The sequence below is a fragment of the Heterocephalus glaber genome, unplaced genomic scaffold, assembly GCF_053883595.1.
Source record: "Heterocephalus glaber isolate CG9 unplaced genomic scaffold, H.glaber_assembly_v1.0 deba00001452, whole genome shotgun sequence".
Classification (NCBI taxonomy): Eukaryota; Metazoa; Chordata; class Mammalia; order Rodentia; family Bathyergidae; genus Heterocephalus; species Heterocephalus glaber.
In genome coordinates, this window is record NW_028258302.1 from 23,960,594 (window position 1) to 23,976,960 (window position 16,367).

A 16,367-nucleotide genomic window follows, 5' to 3' on the forward strand; every position below is an offset into this window, starting at 1 on the left:
GGTTCTACCTGCCTGTACCAGAAGCCTTGCCTGTTGCAGTAGCAGTTAGGCCCTGAGGGCTCTTTGGGGCCTTTATGGGGTAATTCCATCTCCATTAGAGCTGATTATGTCACAATAAATACCACCTTTCCGCGCTGCTTTATAAGACTCACTGGGGAACTTTCTTCCTTATCATGCAGCCACCCAGAGCCCAAGACTCTGGTCAGAAAGAAAAGAGAGGAAGGGCGTGCCACCAGATAGGTGACTAAAGGCCAGGAGCTTTCCCCACCCCATGCCCTCCTGCCACCTCACACACCATCCTGCCGCCTAGGCAGCTCTGCACTCAGCCTCAGGCACACAACCCACAGCCATGGGGCGGCCTGCATCCCTGGCACACATGTGTAGGTTCACCCTTTGGGAGCTATGCATGGAAACCCACAGGTTACAGAAAGGGCCAGCTGGCACCACACATCAAGAATTTAGTGCCACACAACTTTCCAGCACCTTTGTTCACTCATTCAGCAAAGGTTTGGGGTCAAATACCTACTATATGTCAAGCCCTGGTTTCTACAGACAAATCCAACATGTAGCATGTGACACGCATCCACAACAGGGTCTTACAAATAACTCACATGAAGTCTTACGTACGCCACAGTGTCACTAGTCCTGTGCAGAACATTTACCCATACCACGTATTACAAGTACACACTGGTCTCCACACACACTCACGTGCCTGTCCGCAGAGCCCTGGGCATACCACGTGCCCCACCCTCACCAGATGTGACTTCCTCTTGCTGAACCGCATGCAATGCTAATAACAGTTGAGATTTAACTGGTGCTTTCTGTCGTCCCGGCATATGCGGTTACATGCATGACCTTATTTGATCTTCACAGTAACTCTCCCAAGTAGGTTTTTAGTCTTCCCGATGAGTAAACTGAGGCTCAGGGAAGTGAACTAACTGGCTTGTTTAAAAAGCTCACTGACTGACTCCACAGCCTGTGTTCTGTACCACTGTGATGTAGGCCACACTCACGCACACACTCACAGGAAAATCCTCTCCCTCCCAACACTCAAACATACACCAGCACGTTCATATGCACACCCACATTCAAACACATTTCACACACAGACGTCTTCTTACAAGCACACGCAGACACCAACACTGATGTCCTCCCCCACACCAGTACTTTCATCTACGTGCGAATGCACACACCCTCACATACTCTTGCACACACAGCCTCAGAAGACCAAGCCCCCCCAACAACCCGATCAAAGGCTTTAATTAACCCTAACACCTGTTATTAACCCTTCCTCTCTCCCTGCAGGGGAAATGTCTGGACCTGCTTCTCAAGGGCAGGCACCAAGTCCAGGGTGGCCACATCCAGCAGGGAGGGCCTGGGTGCCTGAGGAGCCCAGTATGGCCGCGCGGTGTGCAGGACCAGGGGAGTCACTGGAGGAAAGGATGGGGTCAGAGAGAAGAGGTGGGCAGAGGAGGCCCTGGAAAACCAGGCTGACTACAGCTGTTCCTTCTGCACTGGCCAAATGGTGATTGGGCAACACACAGCAGTGGGTGTCCAGGCAGGTGGCTGACAGGACATTTCCCGTTTGTTTCGCTAACACCAGCCGCTTCCGTCATAAGGAATGATGACTTAACTTCTGAGGAACCTTGCGGGAGAGGCTCCTGGAGAGACTGTGGGAAGCAGGTGTCCTCCAGTGGCTCATTCTGCCATGCCAGGGTCGGGGTACGGTGCTCGCCCTTCCCTGGTATTGAGCAGTGGCCAAAGCAGAGACCACTCGAATTCAAATCCTGCCTGAACAGCCTTTGGGCATGTGGTATAACCTCTTGGAGCCTCAGTTTCCTCTTCTGTAAAGTGGGGAGGACACCTGCCTCCCAGATGAGAATTAAATGAGATAGTGCTGGCCTCATTCTTTCCTAGAGGCGTCCACTTTTAGGTCACAGATGGCTTAGAGGCTTCTGAACAGAGACCTTTTCCTTGACCTTCAACAGGTTGGTGGGCTTGGTGCACCCTTCAGGGGTCCCAGGAAGGGGAGGGCGTTCTGTTTATTTCAAGGCTCCTCTCCCCAGGCTGCTGCTAAGGTGGCAACTGGTTCTTGAACCTCCAACCCATTTCTGCCAGGCTCGAGGCCAACGCTGAGTTCAGTCTCCCAGGGCAAAGGGCCCAGTGAGCAACTATACGACATTTGGGCTGAGGATTCTGGGACACCAGCGTTTGGGGCCGCTGGCGCTTCAAGGCGCGCAAACTCTGGGAGGGCCTGGGGGTAGCAGATGGATCCAAAGGGTCCCTGGGTCCTTGCCAAATCCCTCCGGATTTCCCCTCCCTCCTCCCCTCGCCTGTCTCCTTTAAAGACATTCCTGAGGGCGTGGCCTGGTGACGTCACGCGGGACATGAATGAACAGGAGCGGGTTCTCACCCAACTTCCATTAAGGACTCGGGGCAGGAGGGACAGAAGTTGCGCGCGGGTGAGCGGGCGGGCGGGAGTGGGGCACCAAGGTCGGCGGGCGTGCGGGAGCCGGGCATCTGGGACTGGGCGGAGAGCAAGGATCGCTGAATGGAGCACCGGGCAGCCCGCGCCTGCCTCGCCTTGCTGTGGGGCTGCGCTTTGGTGGCGGCCGCGGTGGCGCAGGGCAAGGAAGGTGAGTGTGTGAGCAGCTGCTGGACCCTGCCGGGCCCGGGACTCCGAGACTTCGCGCGCCCCGCCGTGCTGCGCACAGCTTCGGAAACCGACTTGGTGCCGCGCAGCCTGGGCACACTGGGGTCCCGAGCGCGTGCGGACGGCTATGAAGACGAGCCTGGGACTCGCACTGGGATCCTAGGGGCCGCAAGGACGGAGGGTTTGGCTCCGGCGTACCGGGCTCGGAGGCCGCAGCAAAGGGGACACAGCGCGGGCCGCTCGGCCGCAGCCCGGGGAGCGGCTTCAGGAACGCATCTCGGCGAGGGGCGCGGGGATTCCTTGGAGAAAGGGGCGTCCCAGGCGAGGGGGGAGGTCATGTGGGATTAGCTTCTTCGTGGCCTGAGTTCGCTTCACTCACTTGCCGCGATTTAGCGGAGAACGCATTTTTGTAAAGGCCCCGCTTTTTGGGGAGGGGGCTCCTCGGAAAGTGGGGAGCCCCCTGCCGGAGCTCCTGCCCGGGGGTTTCTCCATAACCCCACTTGCTTCCAGACCCGGGGTGAGACGGGAGAGGTTGAGGTCATTCCTTGCCACACGCGCCTTGCCCTCCTTTCCAAGCTGCCCTCCCAGGACTTGGGCACAAGTTAGGGGCAGCGAGTGAGGACAGGAAGTCCCAAAGCCAAGCTTTCTGAGCAAGGGGTGACTCAGAAGGAGGCAATGTGGCAGGTGGGGGCGCGGTCTAGAGAGGTGTGGAGCCATCACCTCAGGGCCACCAAGGAGCCAGGGCACCCCGGGGTGGGGGACTGAATCACCCACCCCACCCCAGCATTCCCAGGCCGCACTGGGTGAGGGACCTCAGCAGACTTGCCCATGGCAGAGCTGTGTGCGCGGGTAGGGACGTTGTTCCTGGGCCAGAGTTGCAGAGAGGATGGGGACCCCTGCCCCCCAACAGGGAAGGGTTTTCCTGTCCACCCAGCAGCTGGCTTCAGGCTCTCCAAGCCAGGAGTTGTTCTGCCTGCTGGCCTGGGCTGCCCGCTGCTCTCCCAGGCTCTGCCAGGAGGAAGGGAAGGAAACCCTGGGCCTCAGAGCCTTGACTTCTTTTTCTGGGTTTGGAGGTTTTGCATGGAGGTTGAGGGTGGCAAGGCTCCTGGTCCCAATGGGACTCTGGTAGCAGAAGAGTTGCCTGGCAGGGATTTCTGCAAGCTCCCCCCCCCCAACTTCTGGTCCTCCCCCTTCCTGGGGGACTGTGGTTGGAGAGAAGGAGAGAGACAGCTGGAATCACTACAGGCCTCTCTCCTGAGCTGCCAGGGGGTGGGGGGATTAGGCGGCTGGGCTGCCTTGCTGCTGGGCCCCAGCCCCCAGCCCCCAGCTGGGAGCTGCCTGGTCCCATGCCTCGATGTGCAATGCTCCCCAGCCTCTGATGCTCCCTTCTCCACCCTGTCATGGGGTGGAGGAGGAAGGGGTGCAGATTGTACTGGGTCAGGGAAGTGTTTTGTTTAGGCTCCAAGAGTCCCCGTGAGGGGCTCCCTAGGGTGCTGCACCTCTGTGGGGGTGGGAGCCAGGGTCTTGGTTCCGCTGGCAGCTGCTGGTTTCAGTTCTCTGGGATTCAGTCCTGGGGGTGAGGGGCAGATGGGAGGACACACGTGCCCTCTCCACCCTGACCCTGGCTGCTCTTACATCTCTCTTTCTTGCCCCTACGCTTGCACCTGGAAACCCTGGTGAAACCTGTTAGTTCCTCTTACCATTTGTCCTCCTTTTACAAGTGGGGAAACTGAGGGAGCACAGAACACTTGCTTCTTGGGCTGCCACAGTCAAGGGCCCCTGACCTTGGGGCTGGTTTCAGGGTGGCTTTTACTGGGAAGCACTGTAACGAGGCCTAGGATGGAGCCGGTGGCCAGAAGGGGGCTGAGGAGTGCTCAGGAGGCCTGGGAGTCTGGACTCTTGATTCTGCAAGGGCCAGGCCTGCTTTCCTTCCCAAGTCGCCAGCCTCCCCCTTTCTCAGGTGTGAGCTGGTCTCCGCTAAAGAGGGCTGGGGTGCAGAGAGGTGGAGATGAGGGATGGGTTCCACTGCATTTATGAAAACACTGTAAAGTAGTGTGAATCACAAGGTTGACATTTACAGTGGAACCTCAGGAAGAGGAAGGCTTTTCCTGACAGTGGAATCCCCAACTTAGGCCACCCTCTAGAAAGCCATTGAGGGACTGAGGGGCTCCAGGACTACCCCCTTCCAGAGACACCAGTGCTATGGAGCTAGAGCCGCATGCTTCAGAGACTCGGGCCTGGGCAGAGGGACTGGGCTGGGCCCCCTGTTCCTGCTGGTTGGTTCCAGGGAATTTCCCAGGGAGGGGGCTGTGGCTGGAAGCCCCTGGGGAGGCTCCTTCCTGTGTGAGGCTCCTTTCTTCTCAGATGGAGCCCTGAGATACCTCTGAGCCGCCCTGGCTGCAGGGTGGGGGGACCTGCTGTGCCAGGCTAACCCTTCTGAGCCTGGAAGTCCCAAGGAACAGACTGCAGCCTCCTGCTGGGTGTGTGCGTGTGTGTGTGCATGTGTGTGTGTGTGTGTGTGTGTGTGTGTGGCTGTGAGGAGCACACACTCACCGTTGTCCTCCTTCCCACCCAGCTGTAGTCAGGAACCCCTGGATTCCTTCCTGTGTAGCTGGAACATTCCACTTGCTAGTGGGATTACAGGGTTTTCCGTGTCGGGGCCCTGGGCAAGTCTGAACAAATCCCTGCTCCTACCCACCCCACCAGCCACTCTCCCCTGTCCCCACAGCCTAGGCGTGGGGCCCGGTGCCACATCGGATTTCCTCTTCCCTGTCTGGCTGTGGACTCTTCCTAGAGAGGTTTGGCTGAGGTCAGTGGCTGGGGTGGTAGCGCCTTACACCAGGCCCTCACCTAGGGGAGGAGGCTGTCTAACCTCAGGACAGGGCTTTTCATTTTATTATTTTTATTGGTTCAGGGGTTGAACCCAGGGCTCCATACATGCCAAGCACATGCTGTACTGTTAAGCTGCACGCCCCTTAGGAAGTGTCTTTCTTTAAGTATTGGATCTCAAACCCAGGGGAACTTCGCCCCTGAGCTGTATCTCTAGCCCTTTTATAAAATTTTTAAAAATTCTGAGATAAGGTCTTGCTACGTTGTCCAGAAGGGACTCCAACTTGTCAGCCATCCTGCCTCAGCCTTCTGCAGTACTGGAATCAGGCGCATAGGGCTGCCTCTGGCCTGGAAAGCTTTTTTTTTTTGTACCGGGGATCAAATTTGGGACCTTGTGCTTGAGAGGCAGGTGCCAGAACCACTGAGCTAAATCCCCGGCCCCTGGAAAGGTTTTTTAAGACTACCCTCAGGGCCTCTGATCTCTCACCTTACATTTGGTGTCTCCAAACCAGTCACCCCTGCTCCCAGCCTGCCTTGGCTGCCCTGTAGACCACTTCTCCCAGGCTCTGGCCTGGGGGCGATGGCTTCTCAAGGCTGGATCCTCAGGCTCCAGGGCTTCATGAAAGTGATTGCTTGGTTTCATCCTACCCTAGGGCTTTACCTTCAGGCTGAATGTATTTATTGGATTCTAAGCCTCAGTTTCCCCAATATCCTTGCCTTCCCTGGAGGTGGAACTTAGTGACCCCACGTGGCCATTACTTGGAAATGTGGGAGGGACAGCATCCCGATCTTGGCTGCAGCTGCTGAGCCTGGCAGAGAAGCCAGGGTGGACCCATGGGAGGCACCTGGCAGGGCCAGCTCGGGAAGCCCTGGTAGTGGGTCCCTCTGCCTGGCTCCAGATGCTCTCAGGACAGCATGGTCCTGACACCTGGTCCCTCTGAGCCTAGAAAGCCCCTAGAAGGGTTTTCATCTCTGGTCCCCCAGGCACGCCTAGCTGGGGCAGTGGGAGCAACTTTCCCAGGGAAGGGGCCTCACCCGTTGTGTGTTCTTTGGGGCCCCTTTTAGGCCCCCTATGGGCTCAGGCCTTTACTCTGCCTGCTCTGTGGTGTTGTGGTGGGAAAATGGGTTCCAGGCACCTCCCCAACTGTTCCCATCTGTTAACGTTGCTCTCTTCCGAGCGCCATGAGACACAAGTACACATACGTGTGTGTGTGTGTGTGTGCGCGCGCGCGCATGTGTGCATTGCTGGGTGGCCTGGGTGGGGTGGGTGTTTCATGAGACAGAAGTAGACACCAGTGTTTCCAACCTAGTGTCCCAGAAGCCTGTGTGTGTGTGTGCACATGTGCATGTGTGTGAAGTGCCATGAGGGCCCTTGTCCAAGGAAGCAGTGGGGTAGGGGGTGTCACTTAATACCCTGCCGCCCTAGCTCTCTGCCCAGCTGGTCTTCTCCCACTGGGCCGAGTCCTTGTCCTGCTCTGTCCAGCTGGGGACTGGAAAGGGGATGGTGTGATCTGGGAGACAGGAGGTCCAGTCCTGACCCCAACCTGCTGTGTGCCTGAGTCCTACTCCTTCTCAGGTCAAGGCCTTGGGGATCTTGGTGGGAGGGTGCTGTCACCGTTCCTCCCATGGTTTTTGTCACACTGTCCCCTCTTGTTTCTCCTGCAGTTGTCCTCTTGGACCTCGCGGAAGCTAAAGGGGAGCTCGGCTGGCTCACGTACCCCTATGGCAAAGGGGTAAGGAGGCCTTGAGGGGTGGGAAGGGGTGTGGGATAGGACCCAGGGAGGTGAGGCCTGGCTTAGACCCTACAGTGTGCCCAGGCTTCCAGCTCAGGTCCTGCTTCTCGGATGGGGCTCAGCGGCCCTGCCAGGGCTGGAGCGTGGTGCTTGGTGCAGACAAAGAGCAGTGACTCCCAGCTCCCCACCATACCAGGGGTCAGGTTCCTTTCAGCTCCTTCCAGACCTCTCTCCCTGTCCCCCAGCTGTTGCTCTCCCTTCCTGCCATGCTGGAAGCTTGGCTCCTCCCCACCATGCTGCCCAGAGCTCTTCCCCCCTGTGGTGCCTAGCTGTGACCAGAGACTTCCCTGGCCTTGTGTGCGACTGCTACGTGATCTTGGGGAAGATACTCCTGCCATCCCTATCTCAGTTTCCCCCACTGTACCATGGATCTTTACTGAGTTTGTCCTGGGGCCCTGAGCCAGGGAAAGGGGCAACTCCAAGGTGTTCTTTGGGAGAGTGGTCGGATCTGCGTGACTCCAGTGATTGGGCCTGGTCATCCTCCATGGCCTGGGGTGTAGCTCTGAGCAGATTTCAGGTCCTGTAATGTCCTGCTGCAAGGCAGGTCATCTCATCCAACCCAGTCATTATCCAGAGTGGGAAACTGAGCAAAAGGGTATGCAAGCCATGGCCAAGGCCATGCAGTGCAGGTCAGGTCTCTGTCCTCGTCCCCTTGCTATCATTCATTCATCTAGTCATTCAACCAAGACTTCTCGAGCACCTGTGCTGCGCCGGGTGGGGTCACCAGGTGCCCAAGGACTCAGAGTCGAGCATAGGAGCCAGGGTAGGTGGCACTTTCTGCCAAGTCCTGTGATCAAGAGGGCGTAGAGACTGGGGGCCGAGGAGGGTGGTGGCCCAGCCTGGGAAACCTTCCTGGAGGAGCCTGAGCTGTGCTCTGAGGAGGGAGGAATGTTTGTTGATGGTTCCAAAGCCAAAGTCTAAATGTTGGTGAATCTGCCGTTGTTTTGATTTAACCCCTTCCCTGCCACTCATGTGCTGACATGTGGCATGCAGTGACAAGGAATGATGATAGCATTGCAGTGCCAGCTGCTTGTGTGACTGTCACTTTGTGCCAAGCTCTGTGCTTGACATTGTGTAGACATTGTGTCATTTATCCTCATAGCAGTCGTGGAAGGTAGGGGTTCTTATCCCCACTGTACAGATGGGGACATTGAGGTTCAGACTCCTTAAGTGACCAGCTGGAGGTCACCCAGAACCGCAGGATCCACCCTAGCCTAATATACAGATTCAGCACCCAGACATGAGGGCCAGAAAGACCAAGGCTCAGGTCCTGGTACAACTGCTGTGATTGTACCTCTCCAGGCCTCTGTTTCCTTCCCTGTCAAATTGAAAGAATAAGAACTGAGAAACATCTTCCTGGTGCCCGCTTCTACCACCTGGGCCTCAGTTTCCCCCAGATACCTACCTGTACTAACCTGTCCATCCTACACAGTGGGACGTGGCACAGAACATCATGAATGACATGCCCATCTACATGTACACGGTGTGCAATGTGGTGACCGGTGACCAGGACAACTGGCTGCGCACTAACTGGGTATACCGCGGTGAGGCCGAGCGTATTTTCATCGAGCTCAAGTTCACCGTGCGGGATTGCAACAGCTTCCCCGGTGGTGCTAGCTCCTGCAAGGAGACCTTCAACCTCTACTACTTCGAGTCAGACATGGACTATGGCACCAACTTCCAGAAGCGGCATTTCACCAAGATTGACACCATCGCGCCCGATGAGATCACCCGCAGCAGCGACTTTGAGGCTCGCCAGGTGAAGCTGAATGTGGAGGAGCGCACTGTGGGGCCACTCACACGCAAGGGCTTCTACCTGGCCTTCCAGGACATCGGAGCCTGCGTGGCACTGCTTTCTGTCCGCGTCTATTACAAGAAGTGTCCAGAACTGGTGCAGGGCCTGGCCCACTTCCCTGAGACCATTGCAGGCTCTGACGCACCATCCCTGGCCACAGTGGCTGGCACCTGTGTGGCACACGCCATGGTGCTGTCTGGGGGAGAAGAGCCCCGCATGCACTGTGCAGTGGATGGTGAGTGGCTGGTGCCTATTGGGCAGTGCCTGTGCGAGGAAGGCTATGAGAAGGTGGAGGACACCTGCCAAGGTGAGTGCTGGATCCTGGGGTGGCAGGGAAGAGGTGCTGGGTGGGGGACTGTGATCTCAGGGTTCTGGGCCTTTGTGGACATCAGTTTCCTCATTCATGAATTGGATTCTCAGTCATTGAGAATAAACGAATTAGAAACTGTTTAATACGGAGATGATGAGCCAAGATTCTAGGAATAGATTGCCTGGGTTTAAATCCCACTCTGCCTTGCACTGTGTGACCTTAAGCCGTTCCCTTAACCTCTCTATGTTTGGGTTTCACCATCTATAAAGTAGAGATCATCATAGTATCTATCTTGTAGGGAGGATATGGTAATGCAGTGACTTAATACTCATAAAAAGCTTAGATCAGTGCCTGACACATGCATACTTAAGCTGTGATTTTTGATTCAGCCCACAAGTAGTTCCTATCTCTACATGGCACCAACAGAGCTAGTTTCATTCCTGTTGTTACGTGCTCTGTGGTCTTAGGGAAGTCACTGAGCCTCTCTGGGCCTCAGATTTCTTTCTGATAAACAAGGAAGATTGAATTGGATCCAGGGTTTGCACTTGAGAATCTACGTGAGAGAACCCCCGGGAAGCCTCTGAAACAGGCGTCTGAGGGGGTGGTAGAAGGCAGTGCAGGCTCTGTGCAGGCTCTCTCCTAGCCAATCTGAAGATTGGCTCTCCCTGGCCAATCTTCCCCAAGGCCACAGACCTGGATTCTCCATTGAGGCTTTTATTGGTGGCAAACTAAGCCTCGAAAAAGGGCCAATGAAGTCAAACTCTCTCTGGGAATTCAGCCTGGGCACCAGTGAGCTCACATGGAAGAGGCTGTGGCTTGGCGAGGCCAGGGCCTGTGACAGTGGAAATCTACAGCGCCAGTGGATGACTCTTCTGGAGAGGGCTGTGGGGCAGGGCACACGAGGAATGTGGGCTGACCTTCGGAAGGCCAGCTCGTCCCCTTGCTGGACACTTCTTGCAGAGATAGGCAGGCTGTTGGGAAACTGGGGGCTTGGTCCTGCAGGTGCGCACACCTGCTGGGTGACCTTGGGTAAATCCCTCCTCTCTGGACCTTCTGTTCTGTAAGTAAAATGAAGTTCATTGTCACTTGCAGACTTCACACTTGCTTTTTAGCTGTGTTTCTGGCACCCCCACACCACTTTCTGATAGGCAGATCCTTAGAACTGGGCTTAACACATCTGGAAACACCTGGGTGAGAAGTTCCCTCCCAGCTCCTCTCTGCTGAGTGAGGCCCCTTTCCTGGGCCACCTCTGCTTAGGTGACCTCAGATGCACACTCCCAGCCTCGGACAATGACCCTTGGTGGGGGGGCACCCGCTGGGCAAGCAGGCTCCTCCCACATGACATCCTCCAACAAGAATGCAGGGGTGGGAGTTAGGGGCAGCTGAAAACTTTCCACCGCCCATGATTCAGGCCCTGCAGAGATAAGAAGGAGGGTCTCCAGGCAGCAGGGAGCCCCCCTTCCTCTGGAGGTGGGGGCTCAGGGTCCCAGCAGGCTTTGTTTAAAAAAGCTGAGCAGCCTCTTTTGGGATGACAAGTTCCCAGAGAGGGGACTCTGACTTAGCTGTCTGGATCCCTCAATTGTCAGGCATCTTCTGCCCTGGTTTCAGGATCCCTCATCACAATCCCTTCCCGAGTGGCTGGGGTTCACACTTCCCAGCGGCCCCCTCTGACCATGACTCTGTGGACTGGTGCTTTCCCTGGGCTCTGGCTGGATGCTCTGATGAGTCTGCCCATCTTTCTAGAAGACAGGGACTGTTGTTAGTGTCTTTGAACAGATAGGGAAGCTGAGGCACAGGTGAAGAAGCTCACCTGGAGCTACACAGCTAGGAGGTGACTACAGCAGGATTTGAATCCAGACAGCAGTGCCTGAGCTGCAGGATGGGGTGGGAAACAGAGTGGGAAATGGTGAGTTCCTTTGGAATCTCTGACGCAGGTCCTGGCGCTGAGCCCAGTGCTCTGGCAGCCCCAGGATGGTGGGTCACGGGATGGGGGGTCATGGTGCAGGGGCCAGGGGCTCTGAGAAAGGAAGGTGTGGCTGGAAGGCCGCTGCTGGCCTCCCTGCTTGACCTCACCAGGCCGTCAACCCAATTCCCTCACTGGACTTCACTGCTGCTGTACCCTGAGCCCACCAAGCCCACATCTCTTTGTCTCATCTTGGGGTGCTCTCCCCAGGGACCCAGCAGGGCTCAAGAAAGGGTTAAGTGGCATCCCAGGTGCTGCGCACAGATAGGTGGGCACGCTGCCCAGCAGAGCTCCCCTGAGCTATGTCAGGAATGAGCCCACTTCCCTCCATCCCCCGACCTGGTCCCTGGCCCTGCCCAGGGGACAGTGGAGTCACTCAGGCTGACTGCTGTCCCCTGGGGCTGCTTTGTCTCTGTTTCCTGTGCTGGCATGGGCAGCCAAGCCTTCGGGGCCCTGGCTGGCGCCTCAGCCAGGGGAGACCACAGCCAGGTGAGCAGGTGTCCTTCGGCCTTGGCCTGAGGCCCAGCCAGGCAGCTGGAAGCCAGCCCCTTGGGGATATCCCCTTATGACTCTAGTTTCTCTCTCCCTAGTTCTTAGGGGCATCCCAGTCCAAACACCATGCTAGACATTCACAAGCAAGATTTTCTTCAAGTCTTCAAAACAGCCTCATGAGCAGGAGGGCTTTTCCCCATTTCATAGATGAGGAAACAGATCCAGGGGACACAGTGACCAAAAGAACTGGGGCTTGGCACAAGGAGGGTAGCACACTGTCCTCAGTTACCCCTGGCATGGGTCCTCTTAACTACAAGCATTTTGACCTTGAGAAGCGCCCCCCCCCCCTTTCCCCATGTATAAAATGAATGGGTGGGTTGGACCAGTGGCTCCGAAGCACCTTGCACCTCAGGGGTCAGAGCCCGGCTCTGGTGGCTTTCTCCTCTGGCTCCATCTGAGCTGTTGACCATGTGACCCATCATGTGTGGTGAGGAAGGGGTCCCAGCACTGGCGTACTGAGTGGGCCAAGCCTAGCCTAGCGTCCACAGCAGAAGGAGAGGACTTCCCAGGCAGGGGATGGCTCTGGTCTCAGTGATCACATCTGGGGCTGGGGCAGGATCCTTGCTGTATCAGCACCAGGCTGATCCCTGGGCTGGGGCCTCTGTGAGTTGTTGATCATTGCCCTTGGGCCTGTCCCCTCTTTGAGGAGTGCCACAGGCTTTATTTTTGTTGCTGCAGGGACAGGGATTGTGATGGCAACTCTGTTATCCTGGTGGCTCTAACCTCTGTCCCCTGCCTGCCCGCCCTGCTGTCAGCTCACTGTAGGGGCAAATCCAGGTACTGGCAGCCAGGCAGGCAGAGGTGCTCCCTCCCTCCCTGGGGTAAGTGGGTCCCAGGAAGGGAAGAAAGGAAGGAAGGAAGCCAGCAGGGAAAGCAAACAGAAGATAAAAGGCTGGGGGTGGGAGAGAGCAGGAGGGGCCCTAGGGAGGGGAGGGGAGGGGAGGGAGGGGAGCAGGCTTATCACGCTTGGCTGAGGAGTGTGCCCACAGATCACTCCCTGGGGTGTGTGAAAGGGCAGGGCAGGGTGCCTCCTGCTAGCCTCAGTGGACCCTGGGAACAGCCCCCTCCTGCAGGAATGGCAGGAAGAAGTCACCAGGCCCTGTAGTTATCAGGGTCCCTCCTTTGCAGGTCAGTAACTTACAGGGCACAGAGACAAAGTCCAGGCTTGGGCCAAAGTGGTGCCTGTGGTCACCCTCCGGTCCTGGCGTGAGGTGACTGGCCCTAGGTGAATTGTCACCATGACCTCTTGACCCCCCCATGACCTCACCACCAGCAGCTAGGGAGTTGGCGGGGCCTGGGGGGAACAGCTCTGCCAGGGACTAAACTTGCATCATGCAGAGGGCGTCAGTCCCTGAGTCACCCATGCTGCTACTGAGGGGCAGGCATCGGGAACTGGAAAAGCCAGGGTACAGCCCTAGGTGCAGCCACCATCGCCCAGTTCCCCTGCTTGGAGTGGCCCAGGCCTGCCAGGCAACTGGGACCAGACACACTCTCCCCACAGGTGTGCCAGGCAGGTGGGTGTCCCAGTGTATGACCTCCAGGGGTCTCCCTGGGCAAATACTGCTCACTCGAGTGGCCCTAGAGGTACCTGTTTCATTGCATGTGGCAGGCTTTGCCATCCACACAGCCATTGATTCATTGATTCATTGATCTCTCCATCCACCCATTAGCTGAGCACCAACTTCCTGCAAAGCGTGTGCTGGGCTGTGGGGTGCAGATAAATTGGACCCCATGCCTGCTCCCAGGGACTGCCAATCTCACAGAGGATCCATCTATGTGCAGAAATCATTTCAAATGAGGCATGAAAGCCAGGCTGTGAATTCCCCAGAAGCTGAAAAGATGCTTATCTGTCTCTCCATCCCAGCACTCAGCATCTTGCCAGACCCTGGGAAATGCTCAGTTCTGTCTGATAAACATGACTTTGAATACTAGGTACCCTAATGGAACACAAGGGGGCCAGGAATTGAGCAGTCTGGGAGGGCTGTGTAGAGGAGCTTAGGCTAGGTATTGAAGGATGCATAGGAGTTTGCTAGCTGGCTAAGAAACAAAGTATTTGGTGTATGTTGGGTGTGTGCTTGTGTATGACTGTGGTCCCAATTTGCCTGCCCAGAATCCCAGAAATCCAGCCAGGTTGGAGGCTTGCTGGTGTCCAAATGATAAATTCTGGGACCCCTAAATACTTGCAAACTATGATGGGGCTCGGGGAGCATGCAGGGGAGTGGCTCAGTATGTGGTTGGAGGAGGGGGTAGCACATTCTCGTCAGGCAAGCACATGCCCTGTTGACGCCGCCTCTCCACTGTATCATCCATCTGGCACATCCGAAGCGGAAATCTCTTCAAATTCCCTCTTTCCTGCCGGCAGCAGGCAGGCCACCCCCGGGCTCTGGGGCCAGAGAATGGAACTCACCTCTTCCCCTACCTCCTCCTCTTGGCACCGGGCTGCAGGGGTTGGGAGCCACTGCAGCGGGCAGTGGGGACCTGGTGTGGGGGGGCGGTATGGGAGGCTGGGCCCAGCTGTGAGGTTTCGGTCGCCTCCCCAGCCCAGAGCCCCTGATTCTGCTGGCCCTGGGCCTGCAGCACCCAGCATGTGGATGCCTCTGGGGATAAGCACCTGGGGAATCAGCCTGGCTTTGTGAAGTTTCATTTCTACTTGAGCTCTGGTGGAGGAGAGAGCTGTTTTCCTATTATAGCAGATGTCATGGGAAGAATACAAAGTGCACGTGGTTTCCTTAAATCCATCAGGAGACTTAAAAGACATTTGAGGCTTGAAAGAGACCACTTTAGCTAATCCTGGACTCGCCCTGGGCTGGAGCCTACACTTCCCTCCCTAGACACACATGTGCCCACTTTGACAAGAGCTGCTCTGAAACAATTTGGGAATTTTCCGGCTGTTGAAGCAGGTCAGGACACATCTCTCTTGTCACAGAGCCTTCATTTCTCTCTGCTCCAAATTGAAGTGTTCCTGGGAACGGAGGTGGGGAAGGAGAGAGGTCCAAGTCTGCGTACATTTTGGTTTCATGTCTTTGTAGCTTGGAGACCTAGTTGTTAGGCCTCTCTGAGGCTCAGTTTTCTCACCTGCCACATGGGATGAATGCTAGCAATGTCCATGTGTGACAGGTATTTTGTGAGGGTGAGCGGATGTGAAGTGCTTGGCCTGGATTTGCACCCAGTAGGTGCTTCGGCAGAGCCCACCGCGTGATGGGTGCATCAGGGCTCCATCTGGGCTTCCATGGTAGGATGGACAGAGAGGGTCTGCTTGGGTAGCCCCTGGGCTCGGGTGGGGACGCAGCCTGACTTGGTGGTCACTTCGCCCTAACTCTTTGCCCCCTCTCACCTCTGGTCAAAGAGGGGGTTGGATCAGAGGTGACCAGGACACTTGAAATTGGGTGTCCTTACGTTGTCCAAGCTGACTTCAGATCCTAGGCAGCCTCTGTCCAAGGATTTTTCTTGAATGTGTAGACCTGACTGAGTCATTGTTCAGACTTTTACTTGTTCTCCATTGCCTCAGGACAAAGCCTAAGCTCTTTGGCCTGACATTCAAGGCCTTTTTCCATTGCCTTGTAGCCTGCAGCTGCCTCCATTTGTGTTCCAAAGCTGCTCATACTTTACATATTAGGTGTTTTCTTTCTCACCTCCAACTCCTTCCTGCAGTATCTCTGCCTTGTTGAACTGCTACATAGCCTCTAAACCCCAGCTAAAATATCTCCTCTGTGACTGGACCTTTGGCTAAGGTAATTTCCTCTTCTCCATCCCCTTAGCCCTTCGCCTACCCCAATATCGTAGACACTGTCATGGGCTCCTTCCTACTCCTGAGTTCAGGGGCTTTGTCTTCATCCCAGGGTCTGTGTACAGCACCAGGCAGGCAGAGGAGAAGGCAGTGAGTGTTTGATGAGTGTGTCACCGAGGCTGGAGGTGCCTTAGGACCCGCTCTTCAGGGGTGGCTTTGGGGGTGTGAGGGGAGGTCTCAGGGTTGACCCCGCCCTGGCTGCATCTATAGCCACCCCAGTCCTGGTCAGCCCCGGGGGCCTGTGTCTGAGCAGCTTCCTGCCTGTGAGGTTGGGAAGGGGCTTGGGTAGGAGCAGGATGGGGCGGTGGGAGGAAGCCCCAGAGTCAGGTGCCTGAGTCCCTGGCCAGCTGGGCTAGGGGGGACCGGGCCCTGGGGGAGGAAGAGCTGCTTCCTGGCTGCCCTGTGAGTGGTAGAAATAACTCATTCCTGGTCCAAAAAAATGCTAGGGGCCTGGCCTTTCCTGCTTCTTGGTAGGCCAGCCCCAGAACCGGAAGGCAGTCAAGTCCTAGGCTGGGAGAGCCCCTGCAGCTGGGGCATCCTGTGCTGGGAAAGCTGGCCCATCACTCTGTATGGTGGTGATAGTCAGCAAATACCAACAGCCAAGCAGATGCAGTCACTGCCATGGTCAGTTCAGAGCTGCCCCAGGGAGAAGGAGACCTGACAGGCTGGTGTGCACCAGGCCAAG

The 16,367-nt window shown here is 56.5% G+C and overlaps 1 protein-coding gene across 1 annotated transcript in view; it reads left to right on the forward strand.

Annotated features, from left to right (window-relative positions):
* The first annotated feature begins 2,424 nt into the window (after nucleotides 1-2,424).
* Nucleotides 2,425-16,367, forward strand: part of Epha2 (EPH receptor A2) — a 31,056-nt gene continuing 17,113 nt past the window's right edge. Inside the window, exons 1-3 of the mRNA XM_004850361.3 lie at nucleotides 2,425-2,636; nucleotides 7,148-7,215; nucleotides 8,708-9,377. Coding sequence (XP_004850418.1) covers nucleotides 2,552-2,636; nucleotides 7,148-7,215; nucleotides 8,708-9,377 — 823 coding nt within the window. The 5' untranslated portion in view covers nucleotides 2,425-2,551. The remainder of the gene's footprint in view (nucleotides 2,637-7,147; nucleotides 7,216-8,707; nucleotides 9,378-16,367) is intronic.